At 40.6% G+C, this 25093-nt stretch overlaps 1 protein-coding gene across 9 annotated transcripts in view; it reads right to left on the bottom strand.

Moving 5' to 3' along the window:
- Positions 1–4616: 4616 nt before the first annotated feature.
- The window catches only part of foxj3 (forkhead box J3), a 142151-nt gene continuing 121674 nt past the window's right edge, over positions 4617–25093 (bottom strand). For 2 of the 9 annotated variants that reach the window (XM_068017416.1, XM_068017414.1), the window contains 3 exons: positions 24744–24935; positions 21708–21812; positions 4617–13261 (listed from right to left, as the gene is read on the bottom strand). In XM_068017416.1, the coding sequence (XP_067873517.1) occupies positions 13128–13261; positions 21708–21812; positions 24744–24935 (431 nt within the window). In that variant the 3' untranslated portion in view covers positions 4617–13127. Of the gene's footprint in view, positions 13262–16641; positions 17304–21707; positions 21813–24743; positions 24936–25093 lie in introns of those variants that run through there. The other 7 variants (XM_068017415.1, XM_068017419.1, XM_068017417.1 and 4 more) reach the window with 7 other exon arrangements.

The following is a 25093-nucleotide window of genomic DNA, read 5'->3' as shown; positions in this document are numbered from 1 at the left end:
GCTTATCTGCTTAAAAAGTGAAAAACGGAAGCTAAGTTAACTGAACATTCCAGTGGTCGGTTCGGGTCGGGAAAAAAAAATGAAAGGACTCGGCCGGGTTGGGCTCGGGTCGGATGTGGTTCTGTTGGGTTCGCATTGGGTTTCATTTGCACACCCAAGCAGGCCTTTATTATGTAGTATTTGGAAGCTTTGCTAACTACAAGCATATAGACTTTAATGTATTTAATAGAATGCCTAGTTAATACTGTTAATTTGCTAGCTATGCAAGGAGCCTAATCCTAAATTAATAGCACCAGTTTATATCAATATCAGATACTGATTTCAACCATAAATTTAGCATGAGCAAGCAGTTAATGCTGAAGTAATGTGACATCAGTGAACTGCCTCTGTAACTTCATTATTAATGTAATTAATTAACCCTATTTACTAATTACTTGCTACTAAATATAAGTCTACAGTTAATAAACAGTTGTTGGTTGTTATCTGACTTCAATGCATTGAATTGTTCTCTATACAGTCTTTGAGAATTAATAGTTAAATAGTATTCTTACCAATGTTGCAATTCATGCTGATGACTAGGCATAAGAATTTATTCAATTTTTCACCTCTTCCAGTCCTATGTACCAGGTGTTCTCCAGTTCATTGTCCAAGCAGCCTTACTTCATGTGAGCCTTGACCATGTGTTTCTGAGGACTAATGAATTGTGGAAGACACCACATCCAATACTCACCACTTTTCGGCTGGCGGTCACTGGATAATGTTAAGAAATGGGATCTCTGCTCTTAAAGGTACTGAAGGTTAATTGTTGCATTGACCAATGATCAAACTTGACACCGTCTGGTCTGCACAGCTTCATTACAAACATTCTTTACACCAACCAAGTTATTGGGGGACACGGGGTTGGAGCTTCCTTAGTGCATCAATTTACGTAGGACAACTCAAGAATCAAGTTGGAAACAAGAATAAGTCTCTGGGTGCGAACCTAAATCCCAGTGCATTTCCCTTGCAGGGGATTGTGTGCAGTCAGGTTTATTGGCTTTGGTAGCTTCAAATATATTTAGCTTCAAAAGGTACACTGGCTGGCAATATTATCTGACAATTTTTTGTCTTTATTTTGGAGCACAACTGACATCTGGCAATTCCCAGTAGTGCCAACAAGAGGCGGTCAGCAAAAGAAACTATCTGTGGTAAACCACATATACATCAAAATATTGGAATTCCATGTTTTCATTCCTATGGTATTTTACTACAAATAATATGAAAGGTTGGGGAAAAAAAGGCTAACTTTCTGGATTTCTAATAATCCCTTCACGTTGAGGATTTTGAGATTGTCTTCTGTCAATCAACCTCCACAAGTAGTAGTTGAGGCAAATAGTATAGATGCATTTAAAGGGAAGCAAAATACCTAGTGAAAGGAATAGGTTATACTGATGGACATAGATGAACAGTGGTGGGAGGAGGCTTGTATGGAACATAAGCACTGATAAAGACCAGTTGGGCCAAAATGGCTTGTTTCTGTGCTGGAGATTCTCTGAAGTGTTGCGTTTTGAAACAGTGAATTTACATTGGTTTAAAAAGTGGTGAGCTACAACTCGCAGTTATTGAAAATGTACGCTGAAACCAGAGGGGCCAATTTGTCGAATGTCACGGTTCACAGTTTGACATGAAATGATACAATAATAAGGGTCAATTGTCTCCCTTTCATCTCGAAAACAACAGGAGACGGCGTCTTGAAAACACACACTCCAAAGTGCGAGGAGAGGTGGATGGTTTTATTGGCAGGCTCACTGACAAAAATCACTATTCGGGAGAAAGTCAGTGACTCATCAGCCCTCCCCCCCTGTTTGGGGACGCATCAGACCACGAGCTAGAAGTTAAGAAGAAAGTAGGTTAATTGTTTGCAGTTAGTAGCAGACTGAAAGAAAAGTCAGGCAAAATCAAGTCGGCCAGCCCATGAAAGGGCCACAACGCTTGGTTTAATCTTTCCTCACGATTCTGAGGAAGTGAGATTGAGCCAAGTGAAATTTGCGTTCAGTGTTACTTTGTATGTTCCGTTGCTGTGTGGTGCCACACTTTTGGCTTACACCGTCAGTTAGGTGGTAAACCACATGCCTAAACGCAAATGAGAATGACCATTGTGTCTTATAGAATACAGCGGCAGGGAATACCCTGAACCAACTCATACCCAATCCATTCGACGATACACTGGCACTATCTTCCCCAATCACTCGGATCGCGGATCTATATGACGAAAAAAAAAATCTTTGGCCAATTTCAGTAAAAAAAAACCCAGTGAAATTCACCCCGACTCCAGGAGGAAGTCAAGCGAGCTCTGGGAGACCATTAATCCCAGGCTATAGGACCAAATTTTCTCAAGGACAAATCTATAGAAAACAATCATTTCCATTTATCAGTCCTAAAGCTCATCAAAACGTACAAAAGTCCTGTTTCAAACATTTATCCATCATCCACTTAAAATTTACAACTACCACCACTTCACTGTTCTGCTGGGCAGGTTATTTTTTAGGTATTTAGTATTTTCTAACGTAGTTATATCCAAGACAGTTAATACATGCTTGATAGTCAGCCAATCAGCTTTCATACATTTGAATACAGAAGAGCAGTCAATGGTAGGAGGGGATATTAAATTGGATTACAGTTAAGACATTAACTCATCAGTAGATAAATTCACTGTGTGAAGTGGAATAGCTCGCTCACTGTCATTAGCCTCCCCATGAGCGGAGGAAAGAAAGCTGGCAAGGCTTCCCAAGCATGGTCACTCGCCAGTGACTCCTCCTGGAGGCCATTAGGCAGGAACGTGATTGGCCTCGGTTGCGATTCCTTCCAGGCACGAATAGCTGTCTGATCTTTGCTGTCAAAGCTCAAATGAAAAATGGCTGCTTGGTCGAGGCAACAGGATCTGCTCAGCTTGTGGAATTGTACCCTGCATAAGCCAGTGCCGTCAGATGAGGATTTAGCGGGAACTACAGAAAGTAATTATGATTACACTAGGTTGTTGGTGTACAGAATCCACCTGAGGATGCTTGAAAGAAGGGGCAAGGCTCATTGCTGACTGGAACTCAAGCCGCCTTAAGGACAGAACTGCAAACTTGTGTTTCAGGCACTGAGCGGCAAGGCTGCTCATTTCTACCCAATGCACTAGCAGCCAATCACACACGGATTGTGGGGAAAAAAATCCCTTCCACCCGGTTTCCATTCCAAAACAGAGAACATGTACACTCAGCTGGCCTAGCAACAGGGCTGCTACAACTGTCCCGAGTCTCCCTGGCCGAGGGAAGGAGAACTGTGCCAGTGTCTGCACCTGATTGCTGTCCAGTGACTCCCACCCCAACAGTGGGAAAGTGCACATGGAGGGAGGCTATTGAGAACTGGCTCATACTTCTCAGAATTGAATAATCTGTTCACATCCACTGCCTAATCTCACAGATGATGCAGTTATTTGGGCTAGGTGCCAGGCAGATACTGTTTCCACTGACAAGCTTCAGGAGAGGCAAACAAGAGTTTAGAAATTAAGATATCATTCTGGCTCCATGTCTGAGAGCGAGGAAAGTCATCTGTGAGATATAATAGATCAGAATTCAACGTTATGCTCCCAAAGCTTTGAAACTACGTTGAGATACTTGGAAATATTGAGACTTTTGCTCCAATCCTTCAGTTCAGTTCCCCAAAACCTGAGCTATCGCTTCTGTTGATCAGTCACCCTTCTTGTATTTGTTGCAACTTTAGTTGTGGGAGATGCTGAAACCCACATGCAAGTGCACACATCATGGATACACATTAGTGGGTTCTGTGCACACAGTCTGTATATATAGTGGTGAGGCCTTTACACAAACATCTACAAATGCAGAGTCATGGTGTTAGTGACCCCTGCACACATGCACACAGCCTTCACAACATGAGTCTTATACAGTCCTCGTGACACTAGTCCTGCTTATACATAAAGCTCTCGACCCTTTGTAAAACTTCAACTATATTAGAGCTCTGTAGTTGAGTTTTCTCTTGTACAAAGTCTGGTACATCCATAAGCCCCCAACCTCAGCTAGCACCACTTCACTATTTCCTCTTGTGTTTGGCCAATTTAGTGACAAGATCACTGTCCTCATTTGCAACTACCTCCTTTGCATTCCCGATTTTACAAAATCCCCAGCTATATATCCTTGGGTATATCCTCTGTTTGTTAAAATCTGCTCATCTCCCTCTGCATCTAACCTGCCATTGATAGGTCAATGTTTCAGCTTATGTCCTTCCCTACCCTTTCATAAACACTTCACCCCTTTGTCTTCAAAAACCTCCAATAAAAAAAAAACTAAAGTGACCATCACTTCGATTTCCCTCCTAATCTTTACTTTCCTGCTCAGCACTGGCCCATTTGTAAAATGTTTCTAGATGTTCTTGTATGCCAAGAGCACCATTTAAATTCAAATTGTCCCATACACAACTCTGTCAGTCCTTAAAACATATGGCCCTTGTGACAAGGTCCTACATACAAGTTAAACACACACAGCTCATACGTAGTTAGTTCTATACACAGTCTCTGCTGTTGCAAGTTCGATTACAAACATACCTCATTAAAAGAGAAGCCCTTAACGCATAACTGAAGCTACAGCATTTATTATAAGTGCCATCCATGCATATCACGACTGGCAGCAACGACTAATGACATTTGGTAGTATTTTACAGCAGTAAACTGATACAAAGGATAGTTGTGCATTTCTGTTTTAGCTAGGATTAATAAAACGTGCAGTAACAAAAAATACAAACACTGAAACACTGACTGTAGAACAGCAGTACAGAGAAGAGCTGGTGTTGCACAAAAATGATAATGATTTCATCACTATATACATCATAGATATATACACATCACCCTTGGAATGCACAATATCAAAATACTCTGTATTCCTTTATAGAATAAAACCCTGGTCTCTTCCCTGTCCCCCTTCCCACCCCAGAAAATAAAAGGACAATTTCAAAGACAAACAATATATTTACAATTAAGCACATGAACACCACAACACTTTTTTATTTTTTTTTTGTTTAAAATGTGCCACAAAAGCCAGTACTGCTTTTGTTATGTTAGAAAGAGGTTGATCTTCCTCCTGCTTGTAGCCTGTGTTCAGAAACTGCCAAAGTGTCCTCTTTGCTGCAAAACACATGGGGAGCTATCACATTAAGACAATGGCAGTGTATATAAGGGGAGATTAGCCAATTCCAAAGGGTTTTAGACTTCTGTTCCAAGAAAGCCTCATGAAGAAAGTGCTGGTCACCATAGTCTTTAATATATAATTAGGTAAATCAAATTGTATTTTCTTTTAAAAAAGAAAAAGCCCTAGTTTTTTTTTTTTAATAAGAATCTGTCCGATGTCATCAGAAATGGCTATAAATTTTTTTAAAAATCGACAAAAAAAAAATTAAAAATGGAAAATAAAATCCTCAAAGAGATTGTGAACCCTCTGTCGTCACAATGCCAACCTGGGTTCCAGCATGTCTTGGACACAAAGTTGTTGCTCGATTCCAAACTCTGAATTACTAACTTCCAAACGATAATGATGCCAGAGGTTTATTTTTACCCGTTTAAATAGACAACAGGTCAATAAGATACAAACAAAAATTATTCATCAGGATTTTTGGAACAGAAGAATCCAACCTTGCTAATACGTTCTGAAAGATTCAACTCAAGTACAAAGTGGATGATGTCATGACTGGGGCCTGCCCCACTCCAGCCAATGGGGTGAGATCCCAGCTTTTATCCATTGCACTGTAATTGATTTTTTTTTTTGAAGAGTACTTAACTTTGAGCTCAAGCACAGCACAAACGTTCCTTCTCCAGCAACCCCCTTGCTGCTTGTTAAAACTGTGCTACTCAACAGCAGCAGGAATCACTAATGTAGTGATTCTGCCAACTGTTAATGGCAAATATAACAAATGCTTTCTTTAAAATCTACTTCATTGTTCTGTGAAAGTGAACATTTGGAGCCTCTCTCCACTCCTGTACTCGTCATTTTTTATAAAAATGGCTTTGATACAGATTGGCTCTCCCAGTTCATAAATCTCAGCAACTCTTGGTCTGAAAGGAGTTACTGTCTTTAAATTTATAATTTGCTCCCTGTTGCTTTCCTCCTTAATGGCCCACTCGCCACCACAACTGCTTTGTCATGGCTTGGCAGCAAACCCTGAATGTTGTTCCCTCCATTCCGACATCATTGTCACCTGGCTGCCTATTTGTGAAATGGCTGAAGTCTCCCAACTGAGGCAAGTAAATCTGAGTGACAGGACTCGGTACTTTGCTGGTAGATAATCAAGCATATGACTTGCCTCTGATACTACTGCTGTCCTCCAACTACAGTGCTGCATTTCTTTTTCACTCCTCATCAAGGGAAGACTGAATCAGCATCGAGTCAATTTAATGTTTTCTTTAAAAGGGTATAGGATAACCTATATATATATATATATATATATCTATATATTTTTTCAATTTCAGTGATTACTTATATTTTATTAAAAATAGAATGCACCTTTTAAAGGTGGTCAGTAATATTTATATTCCTACATACTGTATAACAAAGTACAGCTGCCCTTAATGGCAGGCCTGTCAAATAGTGCAGCTTTAAAATTTCTCTTAAATATGTGCTGCCACCTTCTGCTAGTTAGATGATTCTCTATCTATATTTTTTCGAGAAACTATTTGCATTTTTTTTTTTTTTCAACAGCAAGAACTCAACACTACCTACATAAAAAAGTTCCTAACAGTGCAGACTGCAAAAAACTTTTGATTTTCCAAAGGGATCTGTATATGTGGAGAGGGTTTAGCCCTTTACTTTGGTGACTTCCACATGCCCTGACCCAAGCACACTGATATAATGACTGATCAATTCTTTCTTGCACAGACTTTTGAAATGCCAGATCTTGGAAATTTCTACACCTTTCATTTTCTTAAAAATAGAGGAAGTATTAAACAAGCCAGCAGTGTTCAGGTTAAGCTGGAGTCCTCCTCGTAGAAGCTAAATTTCAAAAAATATATATATATTTAAAAAAACATTCATAACACATTGGTCATTTTAATGCAGTTTCATTTAAAAATGACACAAAGTGTGGTTTTAAAGTGTGCCGACATTTGTAAACAATGGATCCAGTCAATGACATGGCTCTTACAATTAGAATTCAGACACTACCAAATGTCTTGATGTTCTCTCTTGTCTCCTAAAAGAAACAAAGCTGGCTAACAGGGCACATCGAGTAGGTCAAAATTCCAGACTGCTCTGCAGGCCCATGAAAATACAGATGTAGAGATAACTGGAGGCAGGGCGAAGGGGAAATCTAAGTCATTTAGCACAAGTCGATTGCTCCCACAGAGATGCACCGTTGAGGCCTCAGTCATACCAATTCTGCAAGCTTGTCCAAACACCAAATGAGATTACGTGCAAAGCAAATTGTCCGGACCATTGGCAGACTCTGCAAACACGGGTAATACGTGGAGTTTTCCTTTAAAAAAATTGTTCCAATGTGCAAAAATTGGAACTCGGGGGTAAGAGACACAGAAGTGAACACTTACACATGGTACATGCGTACTTTCACAAAGCTGGGACAGTTTACATATGCTCCACATGTTTCTCACTGTGGGTCTGAAATTCAGAATATTACTGAAGAAAACTACAATTTCTTTCATAAAATAGAAAGCTAGTTTCTCAAACTAAAAAACCCATTAGTTTACAAAGGGCTTTGTGGGGAGAAAGTGAGGGAGCAGCCGAGCCAGAGTGTGGAAGGCAGTGCAGAGATAGAGCAGCAGGTAGGAATTGAGAGATGAGAGACATGGCTTTTCACGGCTGTTTGGGGTGGTGGGGGGTGGGAGTGAATGAGTATCAGAGCCAAAGGCTTAGATTGTACAAAACAACAGTATGAAGAGGCAGCAGAATGATAGATACCAACCAATTAATGTTTAAAATCTACCTAAGTAACTAGTCATTAATTCATCCTAGCATCAGACAGATATCCTTAAAATAGCACAGGTCCCTCTCTGAAAGTGACACATCTTTACCATCCTTATATTAACAAATTCAACTTTTATTCCAAGTCTAGGATAAGCAGACACTAAGTTGTGCTTGACATTTCATCGATTTTGGCCTCAGCCATGGGAGAAAAAGCAGCTGAGAAAACATCTTGCACAAGACTGCACAGCTATTTGTAGTCACCGCACCCAGTGCTAGCCAAGAACTGAAAACAACTCACCACAATCCAGAACCTCAATTTAAAGGAGCAGGCAACAAGACTCTGGCCAACATTATTTTATAACTGAAACCCCTTGAAACCACAGATATATGCATTCAGTATCTGGTTCAATATCTGCTTCAGATATGTAAATACATAGCCTTAGGAAAAAAAGGGAAACTATTCATCGAGTGTGTCTGTATATACACACACTATAAATTGGGCAAATTTTAGTGGGCTAAAATTTCACAAGAAGCTGAACAAACATTTTCAGTAGATTTAACTATGTGCCTGCCCACACCTCTCCCACTGTCATGCAAAACATTCTCAACAGTTTAATTTTCACAAAGATCAGATGGAAAATCTGCAAAAAAAGGTCAAAATTTTGATTGACATTACATACAAAATCGTCAAATATCAAACATAAGGGTTAAGCTTTTGGCAATTAAACATAGTGCCTCTGCTTTCCAATAGTATACTCACAAACACAACCCTCTGAGGGTTGAACCATTTGTTGCATTGTTGTACAGAAGACTGGAGCTGCAATATACAACCCTTCACCAGGTGGTGCCATTGCTTTTTCCTGCACTGTATTTTGGGTATATTAGCACTGTGTTATAAAATGTTCTATTAAGATTTTGGCTTATCCAAGACAACAGCATTACTAAATTTTGTTAAGTTACACAGCAATGTTCCAACCTAGGTTTATCGACAAACCAGGACATAGCTTGGAATCTTTGGCAAAGGATTTTGTTTGAGAGTAAACTGTAAAAAATATTCCTGCTTCCTCGAAGTTAGGCTTCAAGCTTCAGCCCTACACAAGCTATCTGCTGAGGGTACAATGGTAACTTCTCCACTAATCTCTTCACCCTGCATTGTAAAATATTAGCTTTACAATAAAATAATTAAAATGGGTGGCTGAAACTTGACAATATAGGGGACAAGCAGCAGCATAAAGGAAGGTATGAATGCAGATTTTGTGCAATATATTTTTAATACCACAAATTTAGCTTATTAGCAAAAAAGGGAGACCTCTATTGACCTTTGCAATGCAAACGTTTACATCAATCGTTTCCCCCAGAAACTTCATTAACTTTAAATACAAAAAAGTGCACCAGCTGACCCATCCATTTCAGCATTACCTTGCTATACCACAGCAAATTTTACACAGTTCAGTCACTCTGGCGATAACATCTCTAAGTCTGTTTTAACCCTTCACTGGAATCTCTGTAACCTTCTTCAGGAGCTAAAGTGCTGACATAATTCCATTTTGGGCTATTTTTCGGATACGGTGTTGCAGTTATACTTGATAAATGGCTCAGTTTCAATATTACATCATTCCCCGTGGCATACTCCCACAACCCCCAAGTATATGCTGATCTTTGTGGGGCAGCAGTTGTGCTCTCAACTCCCCTGGGAGGGAGGGGTTGGAAAATAAAACTAATCATTCAAGGTTTCTGCTCCTGATCACTACCTATGACCTCGGTAGCAAAATATGTGTGTGTGTATGTGTGGAGACATTGCGTGACGACATCAAGGCCAGCTGTGACGGCCCCCATGGGAAGATTGTCTGACAACTCTGAGGTGGTGTCCAATTGGGCACCAGAGGGCTGCTTGTGGCAGTGGAACTGTACTTGCATATGTCAGCAGAGTTCCAACACAAAATGAAAGATAAACCATCCAGTGCACAGTGCTGCATGAAATCAAGGAAATCTATTTACTCTACATCTCTGATTAATAACCAAACTGCTTGGTTTACTTCATCAAGTACTCTTATAAAGTGAAGTAAAAAGCAGTGAATGTTTGAATTGCATAGCAAAGGGTCAGCGCGTGGAAAAGAGAGACAGGCTCAGTGGGATCTTGCATCAGAACAAGATCAGTTTCAGAGTGAGAGACCTGGCGTAAGATCACAATTGGTACGTCAACCTATTTTCTTTTTCAGATTCTGACAGATATGCTCTGCATTTATAGCATTCTACTTTCCCTTTTTATTTCTGATAATTTAGTATTCACTTGGGCAGGGGTTAAGCTTTTTGGCAACCATGATAACTGCTGAAGCCTGTTTACATAGCTCTGACAAACAAAGCTTGACCTACACAAGATACAAGTCTATAGACAGCAAACTATTGGTTAGCTGGTATAGATGCAGAGTAAGAGCCTTTACCAAATTGAAGCAAGTTGTGTGTATTTCACTTACCGACTGCCACACAGAACAATGCAAACCCCCACAGCAGCTAACTGCATAACACCAGCAAGAGGGTTGAACAAGTAAAAATCCCATGCTCAACCCTTTTGAGTTGTACAGTAACGTTCCTCTCTGTGAAAGACCACCCTTCTTTGCCACTGGAACAAGATTAAAAGAATGGAGATGAAAAGCAGCAGGCAAATACTGATGAAGCTGAAGCAAGAGCCAAACGACATGTTTACAAAACTGTCCTGAACAACAAACAAGGAGCACAGATCTTTTTCAAGAAAAACAAGAGAGACACAGAGAATACTAAAACAACTTTAAATGAAAGGCTTAGGAAACAAAGCAAGACAGTACAGAAATAGCAGGAAAGCACAGAAATCAAAAATCAGAACCCTGGCAACTCACTTAGATTGAGCAGCACAAGTAATTGCATGGTTTATTTTACTGTGTGGGACTATTTAGCTGACAGGCAGTTCTTTTTGTAACCCCTTTTTTAGACAACAGCTGTAAAAATTTGTCTGTTCAGAATTCATAATCATTTAAAACTTGAAATGAGGTTAAACATTATGAACTGATTTCTTGCAGCGTGACTTCCAGAGAGTCATAACTCTTACAGGCCCAAGTTAAATCCCAGCTCCATTGTACATATCAAGAAATGTGCAGTCTGATACCTTGAGTCAGGGCAAAAAATTACTACGTTCAGTGTTAGTGAGCTAACTCAGTTGTCAGATCTTCACTGTGCAAGTATTTATGAACTGCAGAAAGTCTCCATCTCATCTGATAGATCTGTGGAAATTTAGTAAATTAAAATCTTGCAGTTTGAGATTTTTTTGCCACAAGATAGCCACAAGCATTTACCTGCAGCCTCTAGTGAGGGAAGCCAAGTATGGAACAGTACTGAGCCCTGTGCATTTTGACACCATTAGTCCCAGATCAGAATGCACACAAAATAGAACTGAATTAAAAATACATTGAACCACTGGCTTAACTTGAATCCCAAATGCAAATGAGGCAACAGGAAGGAAAGAGAAGCTGGAAGGTAAGAGGACATCGTGCACCAGTAAAAGCAAGTGTTCTACTAGGAAGCACCCATTCGATAACTCAATAATGGGTCCTTAGAGCCCTGTTTGTATTACAAGCATGGGTTTTGACTTGAATCACAATTTAAATTGTAAACATTGAGAAAGGTTGTGCATCCACAATCAGTACAGCAATCTGAAAGCACTACTGAAGGAGTGAATAGATTTTTGTTTTAAAAAAAGGGGGGAATAATCAAGTAGGCACTGCTCCAGAAAGTGCATATTCAAAAACCCCACTCCTTGCCAACTGATTAAAAAATCAAAAACTTAAAGATGCAACACAAGTATTAAAAGCAGACTGGGATTTCTATAATGAAACTCTCATTTATCCACCACTAAACATGCAAAGCTGACAAATGCAGCATTGGTTAACATCCTTCCCCTGCAGCACCCCTCAAAAAGGATATGCCGCATTGTGACCTTTTCCACCATGGCCAGCAGAGGAGAGAGAAAGCCAGTAACCAGATTAGGTCCTACTATGATCACATAACTTTTGGTAAAGCAAAAGGTAATGGTCAACATTTCACAACATCTCACTTGCAGATTCTGCAGTCTGTGCTTCATTCCTTTGCATTTTAGTACTTGTGCAACTTGGAGACCACAAACTCACCAGAATTTGCTCAATGTTCATCTTGGGAGATTTCTCTTGATTACAGCCACTACCACTCAATGAGAGAGACAGACTCCTTTCTCATGACCAAACTACATTTACCTCAGGGAGACTAACCAATATAACGTCAACACTTGGTACATGATACCTGCAAACCCCAAATATACTGCTACTTTCTTGAGATGTAGTAGCTTTATTAACAAGCGTCCAGGCAGGATTTCTGGGAAGAATCCCAACAGTTCAGACTTGGAAGCTGGTGTTGTGTGCACAAAGGCTGGGGATCCAAAGTTAACGCAAGCTGTATCAATGCAATCTTTGGACTGTTAGAAAACTTTCCCCCAGCTACCCTAGTATTGATTCCAATACTAATCCTGGTACAGCAACTGGATTTTCAACACAAAATTGAGGTGTTTTTTTTTTTTGCAGCACCATATATAGACAAAATTCTCTCAAAAGAAACTCACTTTGTAAAAGATTGCCCTCCCAGCTCATGACTGCATTCCTGGCCCTATTCCAGGGAAAGGCCATCTAGAAGCCAGCTTCCTTGATCCCTATCAGTGTTTGTTCCCTCCAACTGGAGCGTTCCCCCAAATCACACACAGGAGAGAAACTCTGCACTGAATAGTACCATCCTTACGCAACCTCAGATTGTAGCCGAGCCACATCACTCAGATGAGCACTGCTCAGATACCAACCCACAACACGTCCCTTCGGTTTAAAAACACAAAAACAAAAAAAAAAAAAATTCTGTTCAGAATTAGAAAATGCTTCATTGCTTGTTACCACTGCTCCACCGCCGAGCGGCCGACAGGTAACTCCACATTTCTGTAGTGACTGCAAGCAGAAGGCGTGTTTCCCCACCGAAAGTACAGCTCTCTAGCACAGTCACGGTGGGGCTGTGTCCAGGCAGCAGTCCAGCGATTGTGGCCAGCATCGGCCGACACAAGTAAGCAAGAAGCTAAAAGAACATCTGAGTCACACTGACAGGAAGGGCTTCCGACAGGCTTGTCCTTAGGAAGAAAAGTTAGACAATGGAATCCCAGTCGAAATCATCCTGGATATCGTCTGCAGGGTTGTGGTGTTGAGACATCGGTCTGTGCATTGGGAAGTTGGAAGGTGACATCATGTGCTGCTGGTTCATTCCTGCATGGTGCCCTGCTGAGCAGAAACATAATGGAAAATTACAGTATTTGAATACGAAGTAAAAGACTGGCTATGAGAAGTGTACTGTTTGTGTAATAAGTTATATAGAATTCATAAATTATACAGTGGATACTGAGATTAATGTGAGGGTTTTATACAGTTGGGCTGAGGACAGGCAAATGTTCACAACAGATTAAAAAAAAACCTCCAATCCCAAAGTCCATAGACTTTGGCAGTAAATCTACTTCCAGCAGACACCAATGCTGCTTTGATAAATTAGCATTCATTGTAGGCAATGAAACTGGTTTGCTGTTGGAAATTTTACAAAAGAGTCTTCAACTTGAGCAAACAGACCAGCTGTAACTGTGGCATGGCCTGAACATTAAAAACTCAAGCTTGAGTACTGGGCTCAGCAGTGGCAGGAAGCCATGTCAACTGTAGCTATATACTGTGCTGCCTACCAAGTTGCACCTGATCCTGGAGCTCAAATCACTGGGAGGGATACATCAAGCAGGCAATTACAATAGACTAACAGTCCATGCTTAAAACAGTTCATTATATGCAGCTCAATATGTTTGAACATTCTACACTGAGATTATACTCATCCCATTAAAAGAAACTGTCAGAGCAAGTGACTTAACACCAGAATTTTTTTTTAAATAAAGGGAGACTTCTCCACCCCCCAACCTGTTTCTTCCCTGCTTCTTGCAAAAGTGCTGAGATACATTTCCATAGGTGACAGGCAGCCCTCCAGTACCTCATTCAAGTGCCCAATCTTCATGTAACCCAAGACATGAAGTGTTAGCTGGCTGTTTTACCACAATGGGTATCACAGCTACCGAACCATGTTCTCAGCCAATCTGCACATGTGTACTTTCCAGCCAGGATAGCAATCACTGATGAAGTTGAAATCTCAGCTGATTTCCCTCCTAGCCCTTACTGTCCTAGGGGGCACCAATTGTACCACTCCAATTACCCCACTCAGATTAACCAATTCAGCAAAGCTGGGGAACTTGGGAACTCCACCTCGATGGCTCACTACTCATTACTATTCGGTGACCCCCATGCACTGATTCAAGTTCAAACAATCAATCAAACTTGATGTATCAGAGTAGTCAGAGGCCTTGGAAGAGGCAACACAGTGGAACTGTGGCTTTGCATTCCAGTTTGAAAACCACTTGGTAACAGTACAGCATCTCTTTTCAGTGGCTGCACACACTGAATTGGCATATGCAGTAGGGAGGGAAAAAACCTTAGGCTGTCCTCCCACTTGAATGTGTGACATACTGGCCTTTTTATTGGACAAACAGGTAGAGTGTGGACTAATTGCCTATATGAAAAATAAATTTAGGCACTGCACCCATAAGACCTGATTTTGATAAATCAGCTCCAATTCCCTACCTGCCTTCTCTCATACTCCAATGTCCTCTTTCTCCAGAAAACACCAGTTGTCTTGTTAATCCATTGCTGTTATCTGCTGCAATATCTTTTCCCAATAACTTTCTCTACAGCTATTAGTTTTTGTGAAAAAATTTCACAACTCCTCCTCTTACCCTCAAATTTCTAACTATTTTTAAACTCACATCCCTCAGCTTTTCAACATTTCATCACAGTGAGCAATTTGCCTGGGTCAAGAAATTAGTCAACTTCTTAAATCATAGAATTATACAGCAAAGGTGGAACTATTTGGCCCATCTTGCCAGTGCTGGCTCTTAAAGAGCTAACCACTTTGTTCCATTGCCATACCTTTTTTGTGCAAAAGATTTATCCATTTTCCTTCTAACAGCTATTGCAAATCCTGCTTCCAACCTGTGTTTCTGGTCAGGCAGTTGTGTCTTAGTCAGTCTCAGTGCAAAATAAATTTCCTAACCTCTTCCTTGGGCCTTTTTAATTAAATCTCTGGAAAAAACACTGTAGAAAACTGAAGTTTTATAACCACAGGTATCAGCACTGTCTCTCCTTTAAACAGTCGGCCTGAACTTGCATCCAAGTATGGATCATTTTCCCATGTAAGCCAAGGGAAAATATCACACTACACCAGTACTTCCAGAGACTAGGAGGAATGATACAGACATGCAATGGAATTTAAAATATTTGGGTTTGCTTGCCACATTAGTGCTAAGATTAAATCAAATAAGTTTCTGGCCAAAATCCAAGGTACATTTCAGTTTGTGTTATAATTAACCTAAATGACAACACAATGTGCCAATGAGTTACAGTGACTTACAACTGGTAAATTTCAATTTATTTCCACTTCACTGACCACCACGCACCAGTTTTGCAGTGCAGCAAGTGAGAAGAAATGCACTGGGGATTTGAATATATTGAATACAGGCCAACACTAGCATGACAGCAAACAAGAAAGTTGCAATGTAACTTCAAGATTCTGACAGCGCAAAAACAGTCACCATAAGCATTCCATTCACATATTTCCAGATAACTATGATTTTACATTACACAGCACGTCCCATTTTGCTGCACAAACTTATTGCATAAAAGCCACTCCGCTACAATAATGAGAACATTTCGTCATGGTTCCAAAGTCCGTATTTGGCTCGCATCAACGATCCTTCAGAAAACTACACCAACAAAACCATCCAAGTACGCCTCGGGTACATTTCCAGGAGTACCAATCCACTTGAAGGAGCACAGATCTCAACTGTTCTAGGGCCAACTTGCAAGCCACCATTCTAAGTTACTACTGCATATCTACCACTGAATAAAATGGAGCCAAGTACACCACCAAAAAAGCCCTCTTTCTCATTATTTCCTAAGTATTCCACTGGTTGATTAGTCTAGATGATTTTGGTGCTGCCATTTTGTTCAATGTGGTGGACATTTTGTTCCTTCTTTCATGGGATGTGAGCATCGCCAGCAAGGCCAGCACTTGCCACCCAACCCTAATTGTCCCTGACAACTGAGTGGCTTACCAGGTCATTTCAGACAGCAGTTAAAAATCAACCACATTGTTGTGGGTCTGGAATCACATGTAGGCCAGACCAGGTAAAGATGACAGATTTCCTTCCCTAAAGGCATTAGTGAACCAGATGAGTTTTTACGACAATCAATGATAGCTTCATGACACCATTACTGAGTCTAGCTTTCAATTCCAGATTTTTATTAATTAATTGAATTTGAATTCCACCGACCGCTGTGGTGGGATTTGAACCAATGTCCCCAGGACATTAGCCGGAGCCTCTGGATTACTAGTTCAGTGACATTACCACTACGCCATCATCTGCCCCTAACCATCAGGAGTGGTGTTGCAGGTTGGGCCTATTATAGTTGATTTCAAAGCTCCTTTAAGTGCAGTGATATTTATGGCAATGTGACTGAATCCTTGGACAAGTGTGTTAGCTCAGTGTTCCAAAGGACCACTGATGCAGGTCAAACACTGATATGGGAATCAAGGCAGGGAATTTTACTACAGCTACTTATGCCTAATAGCAAGGATTGGAGGGAGAAACTGGTGGAGATGGTTTAATATAGGACATGAGACAGGAAAGTCATATGTGCAGTGCAGGAACAAACCTAGATGTTTTTAATTATACATTCAGCTTCTGTTTTGGGGAGGCGTGGGGTTTAAGGGAAATTATCTGGGGTTCTTATTCCTGATCATTATCCAGTGACTTTCACTGGACAGTGCATGTGGATGTTGGGTCACATTATTGGTCCATAGTGATACTACTCAATCTGTTGGATGGGCCCTGAGCAACAGGTTTTCTGGTGTTAATCCCTCGTCATGGACACTTGGGTTGGAAGCTGGCACGGAAGGAGAAAACTACCTCAGCACAGGGCAACTAAACAAATGCTCATAACTTGACAGAAAATGGGACCTTCCGTTGCAATGCTTAGGCTGATGTTGGCTTTGCCTAATATGGAAGTCACAGTAGGTATGATTCGCTCCATTGTACTCGCTGTCTTTCTTTTCCCTCCAATATTCTTCCATTTACGCCGACTCATAGGGGGTTATAGTTCCATGATTGTCAGCAATGCTCCAGTATCTCACTCAAATGTCCATTCTTCATGTATCAGCCTTGCACAGTTATTCAACTGCCTATAATCAAGAGGAACATGATCCTTTCTTCACTACATTTTAAGCACTTTCCAACAGCAGTCATTGAATAAAAAAAACTGAAGTAGAACTCTGGCTTTTTTTCTCATAGGCATAACTCAAGAACAACTGGAGCACAATGGGTGAGGTCAACTAACACAGGGATCTTTTCATTTCTTTGGCTAAATGCATTGGCTTTCAGCTGTCATTTACATACTCCCCACCTGCCCCCATAGTTTCAATATTTCTCCCTTATGAAACTGGCAGTCAGAAATGAATGGCACAGTGCACCCCACAGCCATAATAGAGCTCAATTAATCAAACTGACGAATCAACTCCAGGTTTATGAGCACTGCAGACCTTCTAAATCTAAAATTCTCAATACATCATGGTAGGTTGGAAGGCACTGGGTGTTCCAAGGAAAGGTTTTCTTGACACTTCCATAAATTGTGAACTCTGGAGAAGGAACATAAAAGCATATGCACGCAAGTTGCATACAGGCCCAGGAAACTGCGCAGTGAATTTTCTCATTTGTAGTGTGAATTGTATCTGATGCAAGGGCGGGAGGAAGAAACTGGTGAGATGGCACAGAAGGCACAGTTAAAGTTGTAGAAACGGCAAAGTCATGCATATAATGCAGGTGCAAGCCCAAATTTTAAATGTAGAATGGGCTTTAAAGCCACTTGGACAGAGGGGGGAGGATGGGGGAGGGAAGCAAATCAACCCAGGCTTTTGGACCTCAATATAACCTGAAGTAACAAGCTGGAAAGTGCACAGAGTGTATTGAGGCCAGGACTACACATGACCTGCATGGTCAAATAGGTGCCAATATTCATTGCGAAAATTCAAGCAACAGGGGATTCCCAGTGCCACTGTTCAGCATGAGTCAAAGCTTTCAGAAGTGTGGGGAAATAAAGGAGGCAAGAAAAGTGAAGGGGATGAGGATTTGAAAAATAAACAAATCAACACACAGCACATTCCTGAAACAAAATCAGGGTTCCGAAGAAGGGTCACTGACCCGAAACGTTAACTCTGCTTCTCTTTCCACAGATGCTGCCAGACCTGCTGAGTGACTCCAGCATTTCTTGTTTTTGTTCCTGAAACAAAATGTTGTACTAGTCCCACGCACCAGTAATGAACTATATATTAATAGCCATGATTTCCTACACAGTGAATTACCTAGTAGAGGAAAAATCAAATAGAAACTAAAGACTTCCTAGTTAGTGTACTCTTGGACTTCCTACTGCAGGTCACAGAACAGCATGAGCAGAAACAGAGTACACAGATTCTGCATTAACTTTTCATAGTGTAGTGAGGGGCTGAAAGTCTTTCCGTGTGAGATTTGTTGGCTTCAACTAGATACCAGTAAGAGGGAACAAATTTGGAATACCATTAAAAGATGATGTGTGGCTTATTGGGGTGCGAGGGAGGTGGGGGGGGGGGGGGGGGTGTCAAATTTTATCTCCTGTCTCCTTCCACAGTCAATGGACCCAACATCAACACCACACCAGTGCATTCCACCCTCCCAATATTAGTTCAGGCTCTGGCTGCTGATTTCAAATCAAAGACTGCTCGATGGGGTAAGTACAATGAGGAAAGTTACCAGTGTACACAGGACTACAGTCCAGGGAAAGAGCTGCCTTCTTAAAATATCAAAGTATGAATTTTTCTGGCCCTCATGCAAGAATTAAAATTTTTTGGAATTGATTCAACTTTGAAACTGGGTTGCTTTACCTTCAAGCATATACTTGAAAGTTTACAACTAAACTGCAATGTTTCAAAAGTTGCTGAGTTCAGCTTATTGCATGAGAAATACAAACAATTTTTGATACTCTAACTTGTTAGACAATATATTTACACTGGTGTAGCTGTATTTTGACTTATCACAGTGCAGCACCAGCAGATCACACCTGCATCTTTGAAGGTATATCAAAAAAACTAGCATCATGAGTGCTTCCCAGAATGAGATACCCAAAACTGTACATCACGTCAATATGCCTCCCAAATCCAGGAAACAAAAAAGTTCTCAGAGGAACATATGACCACAAAGCATCCTACTCTTCCACCCAACCAGACTAATGCTCTATGAATATTTGCCTTGCACATCTGTGATAGAGTTGTTCGCAAAATGTGGGATCTTGGGCTTCATAAATAGAATGATTGAGTACAAAAGCAGGGTGGTTATGTTGGACCTTTATAAAGCTCTGGTTAGGCCACAACTAGAGTACTGCATCCAGTTCTGATCACCACACGTTTGGAAGGATGTGAGGGTCCTTGAGAAGGTGCAGAGAAGATTTAGCAGAATGGTTCCAAGGCAAGGAATTTTAGCTACAGGGTTAAGTTGGAGAAATGGGGTTGTTCTCCTTGCAGCAAAGGAGATTGAGGGAAGATTTGATAGAAGTGTACAAGATTAAGACAGGTTTATATAGAGCAGATAAAGAAAAGCTGTCCCCATTAGCTGATGACACAAGGACTAGAGGACACAAATTTCAGGTTTTGGGCAAGAGATGCAGGAGGGATGCAAGGAAAAACTTTTTTTATGCAGCAAGTGGTAATGACCTGGAACTCGCTGCCTACGAGGGTGGTGGAAGCAGAAACAATAAATAATTTCAAAAGGAAACTGGATGGGCACTGGATGGAATTAAACTTGCAGGGCTACAGGGATAGAGCGGGGTAATGGGACTGATTGTAGAGCAATACAGAGAGCTGCATTGTCCTGATGAGCCAAATGCCCCCCTCTGTGCCATCATGACTCTACAACTAAATCACATCACTATAGGTTTCCATCCCAAAGTAATTTCACCATAAGTACACTTTTTTTTATAAATCAGGAAGGCAGGTGTAATAAGATTTTGTGGGGGAGAATCATGCTTGGACTGAGTTCCAAGGGTGCAGACTGCCCTCCAGTACCTAAGCCAAGAGGTCATTCTCCATGAGAGTCCTGATGAATGTTGAGGATAACTACACTGTTTTGGGCATCCAGTTAACTCAATGCTGCCCTGACCTTATGTCCACACTTGTGCACACTTCTAGCAGAGGTCACTGAATCACAATCAGGAGCAGAATGCCTGGCTGATTTTTCCCCTCACTAATCTAGAAGCAACCTACTGTCACCCTGCCTAAGATTCACAGACTGGGAAATTAACCTAGGATATTCTGGTATGCTACACATTACTGCTGCCAAAAAGTCATTGAGGGAGCAATGTAAAACTCCAACATCAAGGCACATTAGCTGCTGCACAATAAAGTATATTTTTGATAATGCACTTTTGCTAATGCAGGCTTTATTCAACCAACCGACACAGCACTCCTCTGATAGTCCACATGTAGTTGTCAGGAATGAGGTTTGAAGTGTGGCATTTGGAATTTATTCATTTGTTTGTAGCAGTGCTTAAATCAAGTAGTAAAATGGAAATGCATATTTTTAAAAAGATGTAAAACAGTATCAAATTCATCCCATTATGTCAACTCACTCATTAGGAAACTAATGTACAAATAACAGTGCTTAATTGTTCATCTGCATTTCCTTATACTATGCAGTGTGCAAACTGCATTTGGCTATGCATTTTACTCCAGCACCAACGGTCTAAATGTGAAGGACAGTTTCCTCCGTTTTTGAATGCACTGATGAATGCATCAAGTCCTTGGATGAAAGTCCTGGGTTGAAAAATGCTCTTCACAGATAAATCATTGCTAATAAAACAGATCTGCATGCAAATAGGCTAAGGTACCAGTTAGTTCAAGGCTCCATATAGATGGTAAAATTTTGCTCAAAATGAGAGGAGAAAGATGATGTTGGGCAGGAAAATGGTTATTGTTAAACAAAATTGAATATAGTTTTTCAACCTCCAGGAATTTTAAACTGTGAATTGTTGGGCTGCTATCAAATGTAATCTAACCACAAACTTTAAAGGGGCGACTGCGTCAGAAACTCAAAATGAAATTGCCAGGGATCTGTTATAATGCAATTCTGGAGCAGCTGTGTCTGTTCTTTTTTAAGAAAAGGAGCTTGGTTTTATATAGTCCTTTTTCACACCATCAGGGCATTCCAAAGGACTTATTGGACTGGAGAGTAGGACTTGAAATAACAACCTCCCGACTTGAAGGCAAATGCCATCAACTAGGACATGCTGAAAAGGCACTAAACAATTGGACAATGAGCAAAATGATACCGCAGAAGTCCTATTCCCACCAGTGCCTGCCTTATTTAAGGATGCATTACAAAAGCAGGTTGATTGTAAACCACTCATTTCTAACCGTTTCCAGTCTCTGGCAGAAACATGCAAGTAAGGTGCACCCAGGATCCCAGACATGCATACAACATGCAGGTCAAAAGGGAAGAGAAAGAAGGGAGGAAATTGATAGGGTGGCAGCCCCAGGGATAAGCAGTTAATATGGGGCAATTACCTGTCATAGTTGGTCCTGGGGTACTGAGAGGTGGGAGATGGGGGTACCCAGGGGGCCCCATCATTGAAGCAGGAAGGTTTTGTCTGGAGTCAATGTACAAGCTTCCTGTGTGAGAAAGTGGTGCAGGAGTGAGAAATCACCACTTCAGTGCAAACAAACACATCAACAGTGTCAAATAACCAAATCCAGCACCAGTGTCATATCCAAATGAACATATCCGGCCTGTTCTCCAACAAATAAAGGACAACTTGAGGAAATGTACAGAGCTGATGAAGAAATGGTTGCAATTTTATGTGACTAATCAAGAACATTAAACCTTACATTCATTTCCACTTCATGTAAAACATGTTGGAGGCTGTTTTATAGCTGGCTGTTATTTTTCAATGTTTCTGTCATGTTTGGGTGAATTAACTCATAATAACTGCATGTAGCATTCAAGTAATCATCTCCAGCACTGAATTTTTCAATATGATACAAAATTTGAGGATGCAATGTCAAATTAATGTCCATTAAAGGGGACGGGAATAATCCAAACCCTGTACTTGTTCCCATCATCTACTATTTATTTCCAAATTTGGAAGAAACAAATATCAAGACTACCTTAAGAAAGGCAAGCATGCTGCACTTTTATCTTTGAACTTGGGTTTGAAACTCGGGTTTCATCCCACATAGATATAGTGTTATTTTCTCATCACAATTTCCTTCGCTCGTTGTGAAATTTGGTTAATAGTACGATTTAAGTTTTTTCTCTTCAGTTGATGTAATAAAATGTACTGCGTGAACTCATGCATGAATATATACATGAATTTAATTGTTGCTTGTTGGCACTGCCACATAAAACCGATGATTAGATCACAGAAGGAAATCCTAGCAAATTGAATAAATCCCAAACACTAAGATTTTAATCAGCCTTCAACTGGGGAAGAAACATCACAAATAGCAAGTTGAACATTTGTCTATTAATGCACACAGCAACATATACATACACACTTTTACTGCTGTTTTTATAATATATTAAAATATTCAGAATTTTAAAAATTACCGTTGGCTCATGGCAATTTTGTTTCTCAGACCTGCTTACTAACCCATGAATAAAGGAGTGGCTGCATTTTCAGGTTCTGAAATAGCACACAATAGTGATGTTTTGGAAATTAAGACAATGGGTGGTGTGGAGGCACAGTACAGTGGAGATCCAACATGATATTCATGCATAGAGTCTATAGTCTGAGCAGTTACATTGTCGAGAGGTCCTGAGTGAAGACTAGTGTTTTGTCACAGGGAGGGTGAGAAATTCAGGACATCCCTGTGCCCACTTATACAGCATCTTGTAGATGATTAGAGACAGTGATAAAGAACTCAGATCGAGTCGCATGTCTGCTCGATCTCTTGGATGGAGACAAAGCAAGAGACCAATAGAAAATGAAGTGGAGAAAGTAATAAACATTGGTCACCAGTCACTACCTTGCTCAAATACCCATTAGAGTCATAGAGCCATTCTTTTGTGTATGCGTGGCACTGGGCTATTCAACTGCACCAAACCCAGACCTGATCCTGCCCTCACTCAGTCTCTATATAGACTCCACAGCTCAGATGGTTACAGTAGTGAGTGGCTGAGCAGGAATTGTTTGATAGTGATTGGGAGCAGGAACTCAACAGAATTTTTAACCTTAAACTCTAGGGGGCCAAGGCCAATTATAGTCACCTACCACTGGCTGAAATCACAAGGGACTGGACATGGACCTTCTTGGTCGATATGGCACAGCTACTTACTCCCTCAACCAAATGAGCCATCAGGAGAGTTCTTAACTTCTAACACTAGAGTAAACAAGCTCTATTTTTATAGTAGACCAATGGCCTCTATTAGCTACTGACCAGTCCTTCTACATCCTTAATTTTGAGCTTTGTAATCCTGTTTAGTAGGGCAGAGTGAAATAATAGCCAATGCTTGCAATATGAGATATGGCTTTAAATGGTGAATAAAGTATGCAGAAGAATAGCTGCAACCTGCAACTGAAAGCTGACATGTAGTGAGAAAAAGCAGTCAGGAGTAAGCAGTAAGCAGAAAAGCTGTCAAATGTAATTAGAAACCAATAAGGAATGGGAGAGGCATAGAGACCTAATTATTGCAAATACAAAGCGGGAGCTCTCGAGTGGAACAGAAAGGCAAAATAAAACGTGCAAACAAAAGTAATCACGAGGAATTGGAGAAACCTGCAAGAATTAAGCAGAATATCAGTAAATTTGCACAGGGAACAGAGAAGCTGTAAAAAAAGGAACAGTTAATTTCAAAATACAGGTACAATTAAGAGCTGTTAAACCTGGAGAACAGATGCTGTAAACATAAATTGTAGGTTAGGAGTTAGAGAATAAGGGAGAGTGTCACCAGGCTGAACTGCAAAACTCCTTTATTAACACACAATCTGACGTGCAGTGCATTTTTGGATGGTTCTCATTTTATTGCTTCACCACATTATAAACACAGATCATCAAATGAAAACCAGGCTAAAATTCTGGCTCCTTTATTGCAAGTTTGGTTCTGTTTCTCCACCCACGTGCCCCCACCATCCCCCAAATGATTTTTTTTGGGATTTCAGGAGCGAACAGAAGCATCTAGCTCAAATTGTCACAGCCTTTTATGTGGAGGTACCTGATGTGTTTGACAAATCTGCAGAGACAAGTCCAGGGCACAGTGTGCAAACTGATTGCTATCTCCAAAGAGAGACACACTCGGTTTTTATTTGTAATGAATGAGATGATTCAGAGGCAGATAAAACCAAACTCCTTTCCTTTGCACAATAATGTTGGCTGTTTTCCCTGTCCTTCTGAAATAAATTAGGACTTATAAAAGGTAAACATAAATTAAATAAAATAATGGCCTGCTTGGCACTTTTTTCTTGGGGTTAAATCTGAGTAACAATTTACTGAATTGCCATGGCCTAACAAACAAAAAATTAACCATCTTTAAAGCTTCACCCGTGTGAGTACCTTATCGATAAATTAAAAGCTATAACTAGCTCTATGTTTTGGAGTCTATACCTGTACTGATGTGCTGGTTTGGTTTCTGCGAATGCATTGTGCTGTGACAAACCGAGGGCTGCAAATTCCCTTGTGACTGGATCAGACCAGTTTGTGTGAAGAACTGGTTTAGGGAAGAGCACAAGTCCGCAAACTGAACAGGATCGAGTGACCAGTTATTGAGATCCGCCTGTTTCATACTCTCCATCAGACCTGCGGATAAAAGGCATGACAGAGCGTTAAGGAGAGAATCCAGGGAAACAAGAGGCTAAAGAACCAATGGGTCCACAGCCTGACAGGCAAAGCAGGTTTTTTTTTTAAAAGGCCAACTACAGTAACATAAACAAAAGGATTAACCAAATAAAATAGCA

This window comes from Heterodontus francisci, chromosome 37, assembly GCF_036365525.1.
Source record: "Heterodontus francisci isolate sHetFra1 chromosome 37, sHetFra1.hap1, whole genome shotgun sequence".
NCBI classification, from domain to species: Eukaryota; Metazoa; Chordata; class Chondrichthyes; order Heterodontiformes; family Heterodontidae; genus Heterodontus; species Heterodontus francisci.
Note: the sequence above shows the minus strand (reverse complement) of the source record. Positions and strands in the feature narration are given on the sequence as shown.